The 22,375-nt window shown below is 39.1% G+C and overlaps 1 protein-coding gene across 1 annotated transcript in view; it reads right to left on the reverse strand.

Moving 5' to 3' along the window:
- The window catches only part of KMT2C (lysine (K)-specific methyltransferase 2C), a gene marked incomplete at its 5' end in the record, with an annotated part of 63,157 nt that overhangs the window by 32,393 nt on the left and 8,389 nt on the right, over nt 1-22,375 (reverse strand). The window contains 13 exons of the mRNA XM_010131968.1: nt 1-156; nt 2,746-2,819; nt 2,938-3,152; nt 3,409-3,547; nt 5,641-5,760; nt 5,843-5,875; nt 6,050-6,187; nt 7,346-7,393; nt 7,739-7,843; nt 12,728-12,914; nt 14,488-14,618; nt 17,105-17,224; nt 19,075-19,203. Of these exons, the coding sequence (XP_010130270.1) occupies nt 1-156; nt 2,746-2,819; nt 2,938-3,152; nt 3,409-3,547; nt 5,641-5,760; nt 5,843-5,875; nt 6,050-6,187; nt 7,346-7,393; nt 7,739-7,843; nt 12,728-12,914; nt 14,488-14,618; nt 17,105-17,224; nt 19,075-19,203 (1,595 nt within the window). The remainder of the gene's footprint in view (nt 157-2,745; nt 2,820-2,937; nt 3,153-3,408; nt 3,548-5,640; nt 5,761-5,842; nt 5,876-6,049; nt 6,188-7,345; nt 7,394-7,738; nt 7,844-12,727; nt 12,915-14,487; nt 14,619-17,104; nt 17,225-19,074; nt 19,204-22,375) is intronic.

Consider the following 22,375-nt stretch of genomic DNA (forward strand, 5'->3'; position numbering starts at 1 on the left):
TTCCGATTCCCTCTGTTTTAATGGATCTTTAAAGAGGTCGGAGTCGATACGTGAGCTAGGATCAATGCTATCCTGTTGCTGCTGCCTTTTCATCGAGTCATTTGACATCTGTACTTTATTGATGCGCAAAGCAGCTCTATTATCTCTGGCTTTTTGCTGTGAAAAGATAAAAAAAAAGATGTAGTTAGCCTCATTTTCTTTTGCTAAGTATGAACGCTGCTTCTGTTATTCCTACAAAATCTATCACCAAATCATTTGTACAGCCTTTTTAATCACACAAGCTTGTGAAAACTAAACTGCGCACTTTAAAAGAATGCCAAACTGAAAATACTTCATCTCCATAGAAATTCTGCATTTAACATAGAAGAAAAGAACAATGGAGTTACTAGTAGTAGAGGTGTTCCACACGTTTGGAGTATTTGTTCAGGTACTGTGTTGTGCCAAGAAAGCACGAACGCCACCAGTTTACCTCTCACATCACATACTGGTGTGGTCTGCAATCTGAAGACATGAGCACGGCAGATGATGTTCGGATCAATAAAGGCCACCAATGTGCAGAACTTCAATGACAAGAAAAATACAGTCTACTCCATTAAATAGCCTCCATAGATCTCAGTGTGAGTTAAGTTAGCAGTATAAACACAGGATATGGGCTTATGGATCAGGAAAAATTGGATGGAAGAACAGCATTTCCTCTTTAATGAGGCATTTTACAGCCATACTGACACTTTAAAGCATCTAATGGAAGTTTCAAAGAGTCTATTTTACCACCAATCTAGGATGTGATTCCTTTTGTGAATCAAACCCTCACATCATCCTTTTCACAATTTTATTTGCAGTTGTCAAGTGGGGGTTGCCTAGTAGGAAAGGCTTTAATCCTTCCACTCCAACAATGAAACAGTGGCATGGATGAGTGCACCAGTGTCACAGCAGCAGAAAAATCAGTGTCATTTTCCCCTAGAAGTGATGGGATTGCGCATACTAAGGAAAGTAAAAAGCCTACTGTAAAAATTTACTAACACTCTTCTGAATTTCATTTCAAAGGTAGCCTTTACTCATCCCCACAGAGTGCCTCAGGAGAGGTAGTGCATCAGCTTCTTGCCTGCACAATGCCAGAACGCTAGCAACAGCTGAATGGCAAGAGTACATGGACTGCAACTTCTGTGAGGAAATAACTGCTCCTTGCCATGTAAATACCCATGTGTGCATGCGTGTGCACTCCCATGCACTCTCCTCACACACATGAAGGCAACACTCTTTGCAGCTGCTTTTTGGATATGCCTCATGAGAGCAGCTCTGCATTCATTAAGAATCATGAAAAAGAAAAAAATCAGTAACAGAAATAATTGTAAACAGATAAACGTCTGGATAAAAATGTACCCATGTAAGTGGATAGTATCTCGTAAACACCTCACAGAAGGGCTAACCAAGATTAAATACAGCATGGACAACATGACATAGAGGTCCAAAGGTGCTAAAGTTACAGGCCTGAATAAAGAGCAGGGTAATGAAGATGCCTCAGTGATACGAAGACGATAATAGAGAACTATTCTTTCAAGGAGTTCAAAAAGATCAAGAATTCCACTTCCCACACTGAGTTTGGGGTAATGATTTGTCCTCTAAAAGTTGGCAGAGAGATAATGGGATTTTGTAATTTAGACAGTAGGAGATGATGTTGGTATTGTTAAGGTCTGAGCCATCAACACGCATGGGAATAAAATTTGCTCACTAATGAGACTATGTAAGAAAAGTGCAGGCGGAGAGAGGCTACGAGACTCAAAACATAACTCTGAAAACCATTGATATGTACCAAGTGAGAAGTATCATCCCATTGCTGTCGTGAAGAAACAAAGAACAAACGAGAATCAGGAGAGAATGGAGATGTGACAGAAATTAAAGTGCATTTGCTAACAATGGCTAGGAAGGTGAAAAATAATGGATAATACAGGTTCTGAGAACTGGATGTGGACAGGCTCCAACGAGAGGTTTCAACAAAGTGTAAGGGCCTCCCCTTGAATGGCAGAAGTTCTACACAATGGAATCAATGATCAAATAATTCCAGAGAGCTCCTATAAATAAGTGTGTTCACTTGACTCAGATGTGAAGAAGGTGAATGCTTCTGGAGAGAAAAATGAAGTCCTTCATGCTCCCCACAACATGGAAGGTATGAAAAGTTTCCACCACAAAGCAAGAGAAGAGAGTAAGTAGTGAAGGGGAACCGTAAGCCAAGAACCCAGGAGCAGAAGAAAATGAGGGAAGTAGAGATGTGAGCACTGACACTTCCAGCATGGTTAGTTCAACAGATGAAAGACTTCAGCAAGTCTAATGGGGTAAAAAAGAAAAGATTAGTGAGAGGGGAAGATGAAGGAGAGGAAAGTCACATAATGATTTGTTATTATCCTTCTGAAGAAACTAACGAGATCCTGTGCAGAAAGAGACAGAGCAAGTAAGGCTTGAGATGTGAATCAAATGTAGCAAATAGTCAGTGGGAACCCTCAATGTTCTTGTCTCAGCTGATGTCTTTAGATTGCACAATATTAATATAGTTGATTCCAAGACTGAAAAGCAAAGAATACAGGTAGAAGTATTCGGAGTTAGAAGTTAAATTACAAAGGCAATCTTGGAGTAAGTGAACTTTCACTAACCCTAGAACTTAAATTTATTTAAGCAAAAACAAATGAAAATCCTATAAATGAAATACATGTTTGCTGGAAGTACGCGAATGCAGGTGGCAATTGTTCTTACCACATATGGAGCCCTCTCCTGTGAGCTTGCTTTCCTCCACAGCTTAGCAATCTGCTTCACTCTCGTAGCCCAGTCTATCATGAAAAAACCCGTGTTAACACACAAGGCTTTGGTAAATCTATTTTTCACTCTTTCAACTCAAGATGCATACTTTGCTACAGAATATTCAACTTTATTCAGTAAACGACTCACCTGGAAACTCTTCCTTCAGGTTAGGGAAGTTGATATTTGTATAGAGAACGGGAGCTACTGTTGCCATTTCACCCAAAGCCTCTTCTTTCTCCCATTTAAGAGTGCTTCTTTGAGTATTGGACATTGTATCGCCTTCACCTTCCAAAGGTGGAGCAGAGGGTGCCCACGAGCTGTTGGGATCGCTTACCATTGGATTGAATGCTGGATTCTTATCCCTGACAAATCAGAAATGGGTTTTATTTTACAGATAGTTTCTTCTCAACACATAAGCCCTCCCACACTTTGCCTAAGTACTTCTACTGTTTGCTGTTTCAGTAGTGAACAGGCTGCAAGAATACAGAAGTTTTTGCAGTGTCTGTCCAGAACTAGGTAAATACTAATAACGTCACAGCGTTAGTAACACACACACCCCCCGCACCCCCCAAGTGATAAAATGCTAAACCAGATATTTTTTATTTCTCTTTGACTTACCTGGTACCAGTATATGGTTGCTGTGCAATGGGAGAGAAAGTGCCCAGTCCACCTCCAGCAGTCAAAGCTGTGTGAGGGAGATGAGGGTTGGGGCCAATCAGACCATTCATAAGGGGCACTCTCGGAAATGCATTCTCTCCTGGAAAGAAGAGAATCACTGTTGTAAAGGGCGAACTACTTTTAGGGCAGAGGTGGAAGTTTTCAGTGAAAAAATTACATCTCATCTAACAAAAACATAATCACTTTAGAATTTTATAGTAACTGACCTTACATTTTTGGAAAAGATTTTAAATCAGTTCACACTGCTTCTCTAGAAACTTAAGGATTTCTTTTCTACTGTACCTCATCCCTGCACAGATTTTTTTTTTCCTTGTCAGAAGAATCAGTTTTTGTAAAACATATTTTCAAAACTTTTTTAGTAGCCCATGCTATGGTACTGCACTTTATACTGAAGTATATGCTTAAAGGCTAATGCTCTGTCACATTGGCTGTGATCTGACCCAAGCAGCAAACGTAGAGCAGATTCTTTTCAGTCCTTGCAGAATTATCATTAGCCATCTGAATGAAACATCCCTCTTCTGTGACTACCGAGCCGGGTACCAAAGTAAGCCTCGTTATCTACTAACTCCCTAATTTGTAACCAATGAAACAGATCAATCCAGTTGAACGAGCATCAGCATTTTCTAATTAAATGTCCAGCCTAGCAGTACGAAGGCAGAAAATTCTATTTATTTGATTACAATATTACAAATGCAGCACAGGCAGATTCATTCCAGCAATTGATATTTGCAGATGTTCCCACACAGAGTTAACACCGGACTTTGAATCCCTGTCACTTAAGTGCGATTTTAACCATTGTCCCAGTATTTTCTTAACAGCACAGAAGGAGCTCAGGAGCTAATGCAGCTGCAGGATGACACTGTACGATTCTCTCGTGTTTTCTGACCTATACATCACATACGCTATGCAGCAAGTATAGCTTGTTTAAAATAAAGTCAACATTTAAGAGTATGTGCTTTATGATAGCAGCTAAACAGACAGCATGCAGTGATTGTGAAGACCTGGCAAACAAACAAGATGGAGAGTCAGGCCTCTGCTTCTCATTGAGGATCACACGTTTTCATGAGAGGAAAGCACTGATTCTACCTGAAATTACTGCAACTTAACGCAAACTTCCCCAATACTGAAACATTTATCTTACAAAAATGTGAGTGATCCTTACACTGTAACTGAACCAAATCATAACTCTGAAACTTTGTACTGGTGGCAGTTCCCACAGAAGTTAAACAATCTTTGAGAGCTCAAACGCTGAAGTTATCTCCAAGTTCTCAAGTAACTAGGAAACAGGCAATGATATCTATATTATCTTTCGCTTCACATCACCTCATTATTTGCTTTAAACTCCCGGCTTTCTAAAACTTTTTGAAGTCTTTCCTTTTTAGGAAAATTCATCCAACTAGGAAACCAATCATTTTTCTACTTATGATTATTTCACTGGTGAAATCAATTTGCAGGATATACCAGTATAACAGAATGGGCACTCTGCACGAGCTCAGGGAAACTCCAGCAGAGGTGATGTCTGATGAGAAAAGAGTGCATTTAATTACTCATACACACTGCTGGGGAGAAAAAAAAAACCCCAACAACAGCAGCTCTACTGGTAACAACAATAAACAAAATCAATCTGCCTCTTGCTGTCACTGTAAGACCAAGAATATGCTGTATCGACTCATGATGACTTTAGTAGTAACAAAGAAAGTAAATTACAATCCCCCAGATACATTTCAAAATTACTTAGCCTTCTCTCTGTTACTTAGGTAGGACTAGCTAATATGTTAAACTGAATTCTTAAAGGAAATTAAGACTCAGTAAATCACTGTTATAGACTCTTCCCTTACCTTTGAGAAGGTAATCAAAAGTAATTAAAGTCAGAAGAGAACATGCTGTATCACAGACAAATTTAAAAACTATGCAAGTGTCAGCTAAAATAAAAGGTCAATATGTCTGAAAAATCTCAAATAACCATCCTTTTCTATTAGCAATATTTACGTGCATGTTAATCGCACCCCCTTCAGAACAGTTTCAGGATAATATTTCATAAATTAACAATGGCAGATTCCACCAACTAACAACAGGAGAATGTCAGGCGTGTTCTACTTTCCTATCAGTATTTAGAAGATGCACAACTCTCCTGACCAGCCTGCTGCTTTCGAAAATAACAGAAGAACATACCTTGACTGTGCAGAGACATAAGTTGTGGCGGAGGTGGAGGCTGTGGCAAAGGAGCTGGCTGTGTGGTTGCTGGACTTAACACAGCTGTGAACAAATCTTCAACATCCTTTCCTCCTAGCTCTGCAATAACACCGTGCGTGAGGTGGCTGGCATTGTTAAGGAACTACCTTTCACAGAAGACAACGAAGTTTAGCATACGTACCTGGGATTTTGTACAGTTTGCCAAGAATACCACCTGCACAAAGTGAAGACAACACAGAATGAGCAATCATCAAAAGATGCAATAAAATTGATTCTGCAACCAAGTCCAAACAAGTATGTTACAATACACTGATAAGTAATTTGAGAAAAAAAAAGAGATTTCTGCTTAAGTTTTCTAGAAGCCCAAGATCAAGGAAAAAAAAATTACCATCTATAACCATTTTGTCTAGTTCTGGACTGAGAATTCCATCCAACTGTTCTTCACTCAATGGCCGTGAACTCTGGTTGACATTCGGCTGAGGCAGAGAAGAAGGATCATCAGAGATGGGACCAATATCCAATCCAGCTGAAGGAACAAAGAATATTAAGTTAGATACAAACAGTAAAATTTGTTGGTATAGAATAAAGACCATAAACTTAGTTTTTATCCCTAGAGCTGAGTTATCAACTAAACAAGACTTTCTGAGATTTGAAAAGTAAGGCAAAGAAAGATATTCATTAGAAAAATCAAACCAAACCACCCCCTGTTTACCTCCAGTTTATTGTATTGTTTGAGGAATGTAATTGAATAGAATGCAACTGGAAGAATGTGAGCTAAGACTACTGAGTTAAGGTACAGCATGTTTTTGAGTGCATAGTTTTCAGTATGTACTTCTACCCTAACTTATTTTTCAAATTTTAAAAAAAGATCCCACCAGCAGTCACTATGGTTCAACCTCATGCACCTTAAGTTCACTCCAAAAGTTCTTGTAATATCACATTAAATATCCACTTAAGCACTGCTGAAGTGCAGTTAATATGAAACAAGTTATTGCAGTTGCTATTTCAAAAACAACTCCTGAATATTCCAGGCTTTATCAAAGTCATTTGTTGGTACTGAGAAAATATACCCTACTACATGTATTTCCTAATACCCTTTACAAGTCAATACATCTCTCAAACAAGAAAGATCTTTGAAAAAAAGTACACACTTCAGTATTTCAAATATATTTATGTATTAGATACCAAATAAAAACAAATTCAAAACAATGAAACATGCTATTCTACTTATTGTCAACCTGATTTACATAAAGGGATGAATCATCATCCATGGAAACAAAAAGATTAACACTGACTGCTTTATTCATGCTTTAATATAATCACATTGTTAAAATGCTTCTAATTTACAAAAGGTACCACTATCATAAAAACTATACACTACTACTAGAAGTAATATTAAAATTAACAGTGGCAGCAAGAAAATGCATGGTTTTGTATCACGAAACACAAAAACTCAGGAAGGTTTTTAAAACCTGTAAGCAAAATTGTATGCAGTACTCTAATGCAGAGTGCAGAGCTAATAGGTCATGTTAGACTCAAACACCACAGAGACAGTGGAAAATGAAAGCATGAGTTAGTGACACAGTAAAGGAGTACTAGTTTCTACACATGCAGTTCTTTCAGCTAAACCACTAGGAAAGATGACTACTTCTAACCATGGATCATCCATTGTTTAGTTTCTTACCAAATGGGGAGGGTGAGTTCTCAACCTGGAAAGTGCATAAATCAAGACCTACAGGACCCAAACCAGATAAAATGGATGATTATAACACAAAAACAAAAAAAAAAAGTAAAGAAAAAGCTGCATGCTGAAAAAAGCTATGCAGGTATGATAGACAACAGCAGCTACATTTTATTCTCTCTTAAGCAGCAAAGCAAAGAGCCAAGTAAAAAAAAATGTTGAAAGGTTGGGGTTTTTTTGGACCGAAAACAAAATCATCTCAAACCAAGGTATTCTTAAGACAGCAAAACTCCATCTGAAATCACCTAGATATGACAGATACAACACAACAAATACATCTAATACATCCATAATGAAAGAAAACAAATACCAGAGAGACCCTATAAATATACATACCCGAATGATCTCCAGACTTTACCAAATCATCAGAAAGTATCCCAAGAATATCATCATCAGTATTTAAGACTTCAGAAAGATCAGCTAAAGGATCATCAGTGCCACCTGTAGAAGATGCAATAAATAAAATCAACGAGTCATGGCATGTATACAGGACTAGTGACATCCTATAGCTTGAGCTATAAACCCCAAACACAGATTAACCAGGCTCCAAGGGCCTTCTCTAAGTGTGTTATGCACTGCGAGTCACTCAGAGGTGAGAGACTGTAGACTGTGCTGACTAGCATCCCCTCCCAGCCACCTTCGCATGCTTATGCTGCTCAGTATTTTCTCCAACACAGTAAAAGTGATAATGTCAGTCACGTGGAAGAAAGAACACAGAACTCGCAACCTCGAAGACACAAAAGCCTACAAAAGTCAACAAATAGGTTTTATAAAGGACACAGCTCACAGCAGATCAATGGGGAATATTTTTTTTTTTAAAGTAAGAAAGCGATCAGTTACTTCTCTTATTGTCACTGTCTTTCTTAAGACTACAGGGCAATGAGTTACAACAGCCTGACAGTGAAGTATGATGTAGGAGTAAGAAGTAATAGTAAGTAAGTGGAAATTGGAGATGCTATTTTTAAGATCAGAAGAAATCCTGAAGAAGTAAGAAAAGCCAGAGATAGAAAATGTCATGATTGTTTGCCGACTAGGAAAAACTGGCCTGGTCCCAGCAATAAATTATTTAATATTAAATAATAAATTCTGGACATGATTATCTTCTTGACATCCAATGTATTTGCGAGAAATCACTCCAAATGGCCCATTCAGTTTTATTAACTATTTTTTTAGGACTATTACAGATGCGCAACATTTTAAGAAAATTACTTGACAAGTAAGTAAAAGCTGAGAAAAGTATTTTTCAGAAAAAATGCAGACTATCATGAGTACACGGGCCATCATTGCCAGACCAATGAAACATGATGAGATGGTAAATGGATGTAATTAAACAGAGAAAAGGGATTAACGCAGAACATAAGATGTACAATGTGGAAAACGAATATGGGCAGTTTCAACAGCAATCAGGAAGTCAAACAGATTTCGCACATATATGGGTATTTGTTCCACTGTTACAACCCAACTGTCCTAGAAAGTATTTCTAGCTTAGTTCAGAGGCCCAGTGCCAAGGATTTACTTTTATCAGAAGCTACTTTACAAGCTGCTAAATTTTATAATAAATTAGAAGTTCCTTCTGCTTTTTCTCAAAGATAACCCTTTTCCCTTCTACCACCACTGAAAGTCAAAATGAAAAATATTTTTCTCCACTTTACTGTTTTTACTGATTATTTTTATCCTTTCTAATGCAGACAGGATGGTACCACCCTAATTAAATCACCTTTATGTTTGTCACTCAACTAGGTGGATCAATGTGCCAGTGTAGACCAGTCCGTTTACACGTACATAAAAAATTCAGCTCCTATTGCTATTAGCAGAAGTATTAAAAAGAGCCTCAAAACCACATCACCTTGCGCCTTTGGTAGGCAAAGGATTGACTTTAGCCATTCTTTAACTTTCCTGAACTCCTATGTGAAGGGAGGTTAAGCAACAGGGAGAAAAAAGCCCTTATGAAGGAACTACCAAGACTGTATTAGCAGCCCCTAACTTGAATGTAGTCAGAAAGAGCTCAGGCAGAAAGATGTAACTGAAGAGTTTACCAGCTACAAACTGGCTGTGAATAAATTCAGCCTTCAAATTAGAGGGTTTCTTACTATTAAGGCAATCAGATTCTGTAAGGGCCTTCCGATGAGATTAGTAGGTTGGAAAAAAGCTACCTGCTTAGAAAATGGAGCTTGTTACGTCTACAAAAATGCTGAATGGTGGTGACAGCAGAGGGCTAGACTCTACAATCCGTAAGTCTTATATAAAAGATGTCTAATCTAAAGCAAATTTTTACGTTTTTTTCTTTTTTTAAATGGTTTTAATTTCATGTGTGATAAATATTATCTTCGAAACAACTAAATCACTTTAGTCAGCCGCTTCAGATCAGAATCAATAGCTGGTTGCATCTGCTGCCAAATGAACAGCTCAATATTGCTCATTAATATGACTCTTTCGGAATGGAGATGAAAACTAAGACAAAGCAAAAAGGAAAATAATTTGCTTGTAATGCTGGATCTCTAAGAGTTCTACTGCTATCTCATGATCCTGATGCCTCCAATGCATTTACTTTCATTTGTCAAGTTCTAAAGGAATAAAAATGCCTCTCCAAAGGCTGCATCCACCCTAAGATGTTTAATCATGCAGTAATATATCTTGTTATAAAATATTCCAGCAGTATTTGATTCAGTTGCACGGAGACTCAGACCACCCTCCTCTCCCTTGTTTTAGAAGAATTTCTTTAGCAATCTCTGGAGACCCTACTGAAACAGATAACTTTTTCAGGATTCATAGAAAAAATACACTGAATTTGAGCTATTTCAAACTAAAGGGACAATAACATTGCCAGAGCCTTCACAGAACACACCTCACCAAGAGGCTTTTTTTCATCACAGACATCCAGGTCAAGAAGCTCAGCAGAGATGCAGACAGTCCTCCAACTGCTCAGGATGCCACAAATACCACCTTTGACTTTATCCATGAACAGCCAGGGAGACCCTGGAGATCTGGTGCTCTGTGTTCCCAGCCAGCAAGCCTTTGCACTCTGCCATAGCACCGTCTCAGAATTATTTTAAGGGTTGGTCCCATGCGGAATACACTGCACAGTGCGCCACACGCGTAACAAAGCCACAGGAAAAGCCAGTCTCGTAAATGAAAATAAAAACTGCAACCTTTGCCAGACAGAAATTAGGAACAGGAGCCTAAAGCTCTCTTTGGCCACAGTTACTAGAAATCCATAGGAAACAAAGCACTCCGAAAGCCCTCTTCTGGCCAGCTCTACCAGTCTCCATCAGTACTGCAATCTCATCTAGCAAAGCTTCAGCTACCCTTAACCAAGCTCTGAGAATAAACAGTCACTGAACGTGTCCCTGAAAAGCACAGTCTGCTCACGAGCAGGCTGCACAGCTCACTGCTTAACCCCCTAGCAGTCCTATGCACATGTTGACACGGAGGGAGGATAACTTCTTTAGGCGCTTGAGAGCTCTTTGGAAGAATAATGAGTACATCTAACCCTTACTCCTGGGATTAAACAAGTGGAGTTTTTGAGAAAAGAACATCTTCCTTGGGGAAAAGACCTATCCAGTTAAGCCAGGACTCTGTCACAGAGTCAGCAATCCTTGTGAGAAATGGCACTGTCGGAAAATAACATGGATGGTAACAACACAATCCTCCAGCCTCCCAGTGCTGCAAATAAAGTGGTTCACGTTGCTCCAAAGTTGTGTCTGCATCCAAAAATATCACAGGTGCTCTGGGACACTGTTCTCAACTCCAGCTCCTCTGCAATACCAGCCAGAAGGGAAGATGGGACTGGTGTTAGCTCAGCAGTCAGCCAGTTTACCAGGGTCTCCACCATTCAGAACGAACCTGGGTCGCTTACATGTGTGGGTGCTACCACGGAAATAACTGTCTCCCACAAAGTCACAGTGAAACAGTTAAGGAAAGTTGCCCTGGAATTGATCAAGACTGGCAGATGACTTCATTCATTGGTCCTAAAACTACAACAAACAGCTTTGTCTGGACACAATTTTGGCTGAGAATCTGAACAGACAATTGTTGAGAACATTCCTACAGCCAGAAAGCACTGTCCTTTGAGTCTCATACATAAAATGGGAAAGACAGTAGGTTATCCACTAAAACCGTTGTTAGTCATTTACATATTAAGGGCCACCTTGTTATGTTTTATTTCCGAAGAAAAAAAAAAAGAGGAAATGACAAAGTTTTACAACTTTGCTTATTCATAAAGAATAGGTTTTTTTAAAAGCTCCTTTCTAACTTTGGAAAAATACAATGTTAAATTATCATCAAGTTCATGAATTTCTCTTATCCTACCATAATACATGAACATTAGTGACCTTAACCTTGCAGCAGGACAGGCCAGCAACAATCAGTGTAACAATCAATGTTAATTATAACGTAGCCTTTTGCTTTTCGTTTAGCAGACTGTCACAGAGTAACAATCATAAGTAAGTGACCTTTCTCGAAATGTTTCTCTGGACACGGGACATTCTCTCAATGTGTGTAAAGAATTTTAGACAGAAAAACTTGTGAGGAATAGCTGAAACATAAGCCACCAATTAACCCATATACACAAGAAATAGCAACAGTTTTTTTAAAAATACAGAAAGGTAAGACAACTCTCAGCTAACAGCATATACTACAAGACACAGAGAAAAAAAAATAGTTTGAAGGAGTCAGTAAGGTTTTTGCTTCTAATTGCTCCTTTGTGTGAAGCTGTTCTTCCAGCAGCAGTTTACAACCCTCTGGCTATTTGCAAAACTCTCAGCAGTAACTTCTGCAAGGTTCTGCAATACCAAAAGCAAAACATTGCCTCAGGGCTACAAATTGTACCTGGAAAGGGCACTCGTGTTCAGAAAGGACATGGTGAACCAAAAATTCCAAGGAGACTGACAACCTACAATAATCTAAAACATCAAAGAAAATATAAGTTGGATGATATTCATCCAACTAATATTCACTAGGCTACTAAAAATACCTTTTAATTAGAGTATTTTTGTCCTCTTCTGTAATGGATCTGCATGCTTATTCTTACATAGGATTAATTTTCATGGATTTTATAGACATGAACATTACAGTCAAGGAGTTTCAGATTTGCTTTAAGTGCCAATTGTTGTGCCATGCACTGATCCTTCTGAAATAGCTGGAGCCTTTGAGCCGAGTATCACTGATTATCAATGTAACTTAACCTCACAAGGGAAGCTAACACACAGAATGTTGAAAAACAGATCAGATAAACGTTGTGAAAAAAGCAAAAAAGAGAGTGGAAAAGCCCCAGTTGCAACCACAAAACCGAACCACTGAATTATAACTAGCTTTAGTTTTGTATACCTTGAGGTCCCAGTTTTGCCTGAGCTGGAGTGGAGGTTGAGCTAAGAAGGGGGTCAGATGAAGGATCCAGGAAATTGGTGGTCAGGTTTGTTTTACAGGAGAGTGGAAGTGATTCTTCAGGTAAATTATCTAGGCTCATCTTGGTTTGTCTACTGGTATCTAGCAGGTCCTTCCCAAAGAAAGCTTCCTGCAAAGAAGACACAATGATTCAAAGTAGGACAAACATTGTATCTATTGAAAAAGTTTGGTAAATGACAAAGTTAAAATTAAAAGCCAATGATTATTAGAAATATAAAACATAGTCTCAGACTCACATGCCTTCTACTACGGCGGTACCTCTTCCAGACTGGCATGGATACAATTTACCTGAGATAGCTACACTTATATTAATATTTTATTATTAAAACCACACCTTAAATTATGTAGAAAAACTATAGCCGTCTTATGTGTATGTGGCACAGACAGTACCAATATGGTGTTATTAAATATCACAAGTTTCAGTATTAAAAATATTTCTCCTCACACAAAAAGGGCAGCTGAGGAAGGGGAATACTGCTGGGCAACCTGATCAAGGCCACACAAAAGTTTATTAAAAACATGCAAGTGCCCTGTGGTCCAAATTCTAGAACAACCATACGCTGCATTTCGATTAGCACAACCCCACCTAACACTGAACTGCAGTAACAAAACACCCAGAGATGTTTAACTTACTTCAGTATAACAGCTATCACTCACCCAAGCCCGAGTACTCAGTAATGTGACAACAATCTATCAAATTCTCAAGCCAATTTTTATTCATTATATCAGAACTTCTTCTGTTCTCACGTAGTCTTTAAAATATTGATTTAGGATACGAAAGATTTTTCAGTATCAGCTATCCCAACGGGAGCAAAAGAAGAATCTAAGAAATATTCTATTTTACAGAGGTAACAAGTACATTAAAAAAAAAGTATTTATCCCTATTAATCCAAAGGAAATGTTATTTAAGTATTTTCTTTCCCACTTACGAAATAGAAATTATTTTTAGACAGAGATTGTTCTGCCTTTCTGTCAATTCTTGCTTAGTCTACGTCACGAAGTTTGGTGAATATCTACAGAATAATAATGTTTTCCTGAAAAAGTTGCCTGAGAATAAGAGTGAGCTAAATAATGTTCTCAACAAGAGACATAGAGAAACCAGTCAGTTTATGAACTGGTTAAAAGTAGGCAAGTTGCTCAGTCATCATTAACATCCTGCTTACTATCCACAACTGCTACCTCTTACCTCCTGGGGTCCACCAGAGAGTTAACAGGAGGGAAAGAGCAGAGCTTATTGTGGTAGGGAGTTGCAGGGCATATAAAACCACAGAGCTGTAGAAAACAAGTTTCCCCTATACAAGCATGTTCTATAATCTTCTGAAAAGAAAAAGTAGTTATCCTGAGGAAATGGCAAGCTCAGGCTAAGACATCCTACAGAGCTGAATGCTGAAAACGTCATGTGTCAGTTCAGAGAGAAAAGAAAGTCTCCATTTCCCCGCCCCGCCTCCTCTCCCAGAACAAGGAGAGATCTATACGCTGAGAAACAGCACCAGAGAACCGGAGCTTTAACATAACATACAGCTTTCTGCACAAACTTACGAACGTTCTTTACAGAAAACCCATGTCATTTGATTGATTGATAAATTGGGAAAAGAAACATCAGTGGTTGAAATGACCAAGGAATCAACAACATAAAGATCAGGTTTTTAAATGGATTTTCACAAGTATAGCAATAGCTTTACCTGCAAGTAGGCAGGAAAGGTTTCTTCCAGTTTATTTTTCTTTTTTCTGTAACGCTTTTTTATTTTCTCAGTACTTTCAGAAGCTGGGGTAGACTCCTCAACTGGAGTGTCTGGCAGCTGTTCTGTCCAACCTAAAAAGTAACATTCAGGCAGGAATAAATGAAATACTCAGTACCTTGCACTAAAGGTGCAGTGGCAGCATACCTAACGCATCTCTGCAAGGGTTTATTGACTATCACTCCAGATACCAGTAAAGGTGAACTGCCACCTGGCCACCTGGGCTCTGGCAGTGACAAACACGTATGTGATACTAGTCCATCGCTACCTCGTTGTACCTCACTGGCTGAAGGCAGACCTTTAACTTCGGTTAAGAAGTTGGTAATTTGAGAGAAGTTAAAGGTGCCATTCAGCCAGATATTTCAAATATAATTCCACCGAAGAAGTATCTCCAAAATCAGTGTTACATATTAATCACCTTTCATTTTATAAACTAAGTTTTCTCAAAGTAAAAAACTTTTTTTAAAAAAAATCCAAGAAAAGACTGTCATATAAATAGTAAACAGGCTAGAAATACAAATCTATAAAGACGTCCTTCAAGAAAAATTACGTATTTATTCAGCTATCATGTTCCAGAGTGGCACTTTTTTTTCCTCATAAACACAAAAGCACTGCTCATCAATCACTCAGTATTTTATTTCAACAGACCAGGGAAAACACTGCAGGTAAAAGCAGAATTTTTAACTCCTGCTACTTCTGTCTTGCCAAAGCTAATTACATGACGTTAATGACCCTGGGAAGTTATTTAAGAAACCATACTGCTGTGGCAGTAAAACCATCTATGCTTTGTACTGTAGTAATCTCTTGTACCATATTCCGAGAACAACGAGCAGAATGAGGCTCGCCAGCACGGTGACCTCGGCTTTGTCTGAGAGGGAGCTTTTGCAGAGAAAGGGGGTGGAACATGACAAGAGTAGCAAAAATCTCAGTAAGGCCGATGAGTACTGGCAGCTGAGAAGCAGGCTCTCAGCAAGCTAAGATGATTTAATACATACAAAGCTTTCTGAGTTTTTTTCTTTCTTCAATTGTGCCTGAGCAGACAAAAAGAAGCTCAAACTTCTAACTGAAGAATACTTGTTCAAGAATATAACTTCTTAACAATATCACTGCACTGTTACCCAGAATGGGGAATTAACTTTATAGCCAAATTTTTTTTTAACTTAAAGGAGTAGCTCCACGTAGAAATGAAAAACTTTAAAGCAAAAATTTCAGCACTACCTGAAACAATGTAGTCTATTATACTGAAACAATATTTACAAATCAGAAGAACACTCCTAGAACACTAATATTAAAGGGAAAGCAAGCAGGACATCTGAATAGGGGACCCAGTAGAATACTGGGTTGCACTGATAAACAGTTGTTGGGTTCATAAAGTAGCTCTACAAATGCAGCCAAGGATAACAATGAACTATTAGTTTTTAATGCTGCTGGGATGCTGTAGTAGAGATCCAGTCTCCACCATGTTGTACAAACATATAGCAAGAGACCAATCTGGCTCTAGAGAGGTTAAAACCACAATAGCTAAACAGACAGGAGATTAACAGGAGCAGTCAAAGGCCAGACTCTTCAGAGTCTGACGGTATCAGTCAACCAACCTTTAGAAGGAGCTTCCTCCTCCTACTGGCTTTATAGGAAACAGGCTCTGAACTAATCATATTCCACATCTCCACTCAGTGATACCTCTAGTATCTTCTACATTAGGTAGTGTGAACAAATCCAGATGGATGAAATATTTTTGTCTAACCACACAGAGCAAGCAAGTGAACAAGGACTATACACAAAATCTGACTTCTTGTTCGGTGTCTGATCTACTGAGCACCAGAGCATCAGAGGCATTAAAATGGCTTTGCTATGAGGAGAGAGACCAAACAGTGCGGGATTCTTCAGCCCCAGAAAAGAGAACAACTGATGGGGCAATATGACACGTCCAGAAAATCTTCCTGTATTACAAATTAATATGGAATGATTTTATAAAAATCATCTGTCATGAACTAAAACGCAAGGGCAGCTTATGAAACTTTCAGATATCCAGTTTAAAATTCTTCATGCAACAACAGTGTATCACTGAACTCCCTAATACAGGATTTTTCAGAGCACAAACAGATACATAAAAATACCAGACACATTTGTGGAATGCAGAACACCAGCCAATATTAAAACTGATGATCCAAAAGACACCTCTGCATCAGGACTACAACTGGAGGAAGGTGTATTGGAAAGAGGACTGCTCCAAACCTAACTCACTTTTTACACTTTTTTCTGTCTTCTACTGGTCAAACCTAGGCTAACCAGAGCTCTTACACAAGACAGCAGCCTTATAATCCGCACTAGTTATCTCCCACAATAGAGGGCAATTAATTTTTCAGTTTCTTTGTAAATTACGGGCTCTACCGAAATTATAATCATGTAGAACGAGTATTTTCAGTTGAATTAATAAAGTCATCATAACAAACACAAAAAACTTTTTTCCTTTGTAGCACACCTCTGGAAATAATTGTATGTTGATGAGTTGCATTACTTGTATCGCGTCAAGCTCGAACAAAAATTTAAAAACACTTACCTTCATCTCTGCCAGGCAACTGCTCAGAAACAGATCCAGACGAATCTTTCCTGGAGAGGGATCTTTTAGTCTTGCCCTGCCCTGTACGACTTCTCTGACGTACCATAAATCCACCAATACCTAACAAGGAAGCAACAATTCAGTATATTGATTAAAACTATGTTTCATATTAAGAATGAGAGTCAAAATTATTCTGCAGGTAAAGGGGACTACTGCACCTGTAGAGGTCTACGAGTGAATCTGAGACACTTAGTTTTCATTCAGAGTTTTATGGAACATTTCTGAATTTTAATGTCTCAGTAGGTACAAATGTAAGTATCAACACAGATCAGAATTTTAGGACTGTATAACATCCACAAGAAGTTGAAATCACAAAACCTGGCAACTTTCAGATATTGGTTCTCCCCTCTCAGCAAGCTCATGAATTGCTAGAATTAGAAGTCAATCTACCAAATGAAACCTATCAAAGAACCTTAAAGGACCATAAAAGACCTCTGCAATTGCTCTAGAGAGCCCAGCACCCGAGATGACGGTACTAGAGGAGGACATATCACAAAACAAAAAGATAATTATTAATTACATCACACTGCCCGAAACACCAGAATCCTTTGCTAGAGACTGACTGCAGCGCTCCTGATCCTTAACCATTGGTGTGTAGGTATGTACGTGCCTCAGGTTCAGGTTTGTTTCATGTTTCAGGGAGATGACTGGCTGCAGAAAACTAACAGATGGTGACTCAACTCATGATCCAAAAACCATTCCAAGCAAATAGAACTCTCCCTGAGGATCCAGCACTAGAAATAAAGGGCTTGTTGAGGTATATTACTTGTAGAGAAACTGGAAATCTCTGTTCAGTGTGTGTGTTTGTACCACCATCTCCCCAGGGTGGGCCCACAATGGAAGGCGATACACACACGGGCACGACCTGCTGAGACAGGGCACTTACTCAGCAGTGTGAGAAATGTCGCAGGGAGGGTAAAAGGTGGTAGAGGTCTGTTTAGCTACTGAGAAGCAAGAGAAACTGTACCATGTAGTGACTCCTGTTTCCTCTCCCTCCTTCACTGTATTCCTTGCTTTCATCTCCTCAATCATTTCACTGCCTCTGTTCTCTCCTACCATCTTCATAATCAGAGGATGTGGCCCGTTACAGCAAGCAGGATGGGTGTGACTGGAGAAAACAGTATTTCTGACGGCATAGACTACAATCAACTTACCCACAGTAGTGGGAGGCTGCATAATGAAACACAAAGCTAACAAGTTCACAGAGATTCTGAGGCATACCACGGGGGCTCTTCAAAAACCCAGGTGGTGTCTCAGCAGAGCTTATTATCCTGGGTTCAGATTTAGCCCTAATGAATCAGAGCTACTTCCTACTGAGTCACTTAGGTACCTCTAGTTTTTTCTGCCTGGTGACAGCTCAAGTGTTTCTGCACCCAGGACACACAGTTAAATCCACAGTCAAGATAATTAAGAGTCAACAGCACTAATAAATTAATTAATTCATCCAATAACAGTATTCATTAAAATTCACTGCCAGAAGTCATCTGCAAATACTTAGTAAATCAGTCTTACCAAGTATTACAGAAAATAAGACACCTGCAAAAAGTTCTCTGAAGTTCAGATATTGCATATATATATATACATACACACGAAACTGGCATTCATCACTTATAGAAATATAGTACATTTTCCTATCAAGTTAAGAATCAATACCAGGTACAGATTTGAACTCCTAGCCAATAACTGACAGCATACTAAGAACTGCATACGGCTGAGCAGCAACCTTTAGAAATGTATTTTGATAAGAGGACTGAAAAACAGAACAGGGATAAAAAGTCTGAAATCAACAATTAGCAGGTGGCGTATTTCAGAATTCCATACTGTTTTCCACTGGTTTTTTTTAGTTCTACAGGAAAAAAAGTATTAGAACAAACAAGGGGCACATTATCATGTTAATTATTGTATCCTACCAGGTCTATATGGTTTTCGCTTCCTTTTTTTAATCCCATCGGCTCCTTCTGCCACTTTGGTATCATCATCCACAGCTTCCCGTTCTGGGCTGGAATCCGATTTTCCATCACAATCCATAAGATCACCTTCTGCAGAAAAAAGGCAATGGTAACTTTAACTGGAAAAGGGGAAGAAGACATTTTTCCAAAATTTCTATCTCTCACTGATTTCTATGAGAAACTGGTTGAGAATGACACGTTGCTCAAAAGGGTGATACTCACACTCTCTAAACACTTTTGGGAGACCCGCCCTATCTACATACAAAGAGCCAGTATATACATTTCCTGCGAGATGGTATCTACACAAAGCCAAGAATAAATGCTATAGTTACTCCATGTGATTCAGAGAAGTTCTTTGGGGGCCCCTTTCAGAAGCCTGTGCAATCGCATTATCCATGTATCTGAGCAATTTCTAGCCATACATCAAGCAATATGGGTGCCATTCACCAGGCAAGATACACTTCAGTTTGTTTACTGTCCTCCTAAGTTTTGTTTGATAGGGTTTGTTTGTTTTTTTTTTAATGAGAGGAGAGACTGAAAAACTGCAGCCTGCACTAGGAAGGTGATGTTTAATGACTCTTAGTTTAGAGGGTTCTTGACTTGAAGATGTGTGATTGACTGAAAGCAGACTTATTTATGAAGAGCAATTTCACTTACGTAATAGAAAATTCAGCCCAAAGGAATTACTTAGCCTTGAAGATGAAGACTTCACTTCTAGACTAATTTGGAGTTAGAGTTTATATTCTCTATATTCTGGGAAAGCAGGGTAGAAACAGATGTAAAGTCTGATGGTATTATAAAGGCTTTGGTGTTGAAGAGCGAGGCGGTTAATTGTGTTTCTGATATCCCTCAAATGTCAATACAGTAATGACCTTACTTCTTCACTTTACCGTAAAACTTTCGAAACGTTAAATATACTCTCTCCCCTGAAAAGAAAAGATACTGGAATTCCAATTCCCTGCTTCGGATTTAGGTGTGTAAGTCCATACGGTCTAAAACCACACACAGTTTTAAGAAGGAGAAATCCTGGTGTAACAGAGAGAGAGGGCCTCTTTCATACCACTTCTGCTGTGGGACAATTACAACCCTTACTCCTTCAAGTTGATGAAGATTTCTCTGAGCTCTACCAACAAAGGTGATGGCTTGGCAAAGGCAGTCCCCACTGCCCATCACAGCCAATTCCCTCCTCCCCTTAAAAGCAAGGGTGCGCCCTCGTTGCAATGTGACCACTTCTGGCAGAAGAGAAACCTGTCCGAGCACTAAGATGTCCTACTACACAAAGCAGTGAGCCGAATGCTAAACCCCACAGCAGTCCTCCCGTTTACTTAGAAAGCACACACTTAGAAGAGCCACATTAAGTTTCTTAAAGTGGCTGAAGCTGAAAGTTTCAAAGCTGAAGCTTTCAAAGTAAGCTGAACTTTCAAGTGGACTTTAAAATGCGGAACACCAGATAAAACGTTGAACCTGATGAAACTACAGAGGAGACGGTAACAAAATTACCACAAGCTCAAGTTTTCTCAGATACAGCTTCTTTTTGCACCTGAAACTTTAGAGTCAAAGTAAGGGTAATTCCTGTTTGGCTGGAATCACTACACTGTGCTGCCCCAATCAAAGCTGTGGGACAGCTATATTCATCCTGATGCTCCTACAGAAATTTCAGACGTTCAGGGAAAAGGCACTGATCCACGCTACAGAGCACAAGTAAAGATTCCAGAAAATCCAGCCAATCTACCAGGAATGTGCTGTGCTACTACCACCATACATACGAATGCGCTCTGACTCTCAAAAAGGCAAGGAAAGGTGATCAGAAGTGAAATTAAAGTCTGTAGAAGCTTTGGCTCTCCTTTTCATACTCTGCTATTACTTTTACGTATCTTTTATCTGATCAAAAAGAGATATCTAGAAAAGTCAAGAAACAGATAAAGTTAGACAAAGTTACATAGAAAATAAGCACACGTTTGTAAAAGTGAAGAGATGATTAACAACTGAAAAAGAACAAGGGAAGTGGTTAATTATCCCTCTTGATGCCTTCAAACCAAAATTAAAAGCTTTTTTCCTTTCAACAACCCACCTGATGGACTAAATTAAAAGTATGAGATGAAGTTTAAGAGTCAGTGAAATGCTAGGATAATGTACCAAACCCTGTGAATACTGGAGGAAACTAAGGAAAACCAACTAGTTAACTGTTTTAAAGGTTATAAACATTTAAAGGTAAACTAATATAAAAAAACCCAAAACACTTCAAGTCAACAGCAGGCAGTAAGAATCCTCTAATTGAACAACGGGAACATCCCTTGGTATCCAGTTAACACTGAAACTGCACTGATGGTTATATTACCCAGTTATCTCAAGTACACTCTCTGTATCTAGAAAGAAGCTTCTTGTGACAGTCAACCTGATTAACAACGAGGCAATACTGTATAAACAGAAAGCACTTTAGACTGTGGTGAGGTGAGGTGCCTATGTTCCTCTGTTCCTCTCCTAACAGACACCTGCATGCCTGAAGTAATGACTTCCACACCTGCCACTGCAGCAAGCCCTTCCCCAGACCACTGATTAACCCGATTCTACCAACACTCTTGATCAGGATGTACAGCCAGACCATGTCAGAGGACAGGCCAACAGTATGCACCACACTGGCTGCTGTTTCTAGCCTTGAGGAGCAAGGATTTGAAGGGTGGGGCTGGCTGCTCCTAAGTGTTTTTCCCACTCTCATGTTTCACCTTCAGCCTCCTCTGGCTGGAAAAAAGGCCATAAAAACCACTGTTGAATACTCCCCTCCCTCCGTATACACGGATACCCCACCCTGGAACCTGAAACCCTTTGGTAGGACTCTACATACAGTGACATCTAATTGAACTAGAGCAACATCCAAAATTCACTTCTAAACTCAAATCCTGTCTTAAATTCTACTTTGGAGATGAGGACAAACAAAATGTTCATTTCATCTACAGAAATACAAGGAAATTATCTTTTCTCCTTGGACTCTCAGGTCATCTCACCTTACGGCTTTCATCAAAAGGAAATACTCTCGGCAAAGAGCTTTTTACTCCACTTCCCCCTTTGTTTAAAATACTGGTTTAACAGTCATCTAGACAGTGCTTTGCTGAGCCAACATTACCACTCTCAAACAGCATTTGCACTAAATTTTGAGAGTCTCAAAACACGCTTGTACTCAGCAAGAGCACAATACTTCCCACAGGCTACCCACGGATCAGACAAAAAGGCAACTTGCATTGCCAGTGCTGCCAGCCTTACGAAG

The sequence above is a fragment of the Buceros rhinoceros genome, unplaced genomic scaffold, assembly GCF_000710305.1.
Source record: "Buceros rhinoceros silvestris isolate BGI_N320 unplaced genomic scaffold, ASM71030v1 scaffold9142, whole genome shotgun sequence".
NCBI lineage: Eukaryota > Metazoa > Chordata > Aves > Bucerotiformes > Bucerotidae > Buceros > Buceros rhinoceros.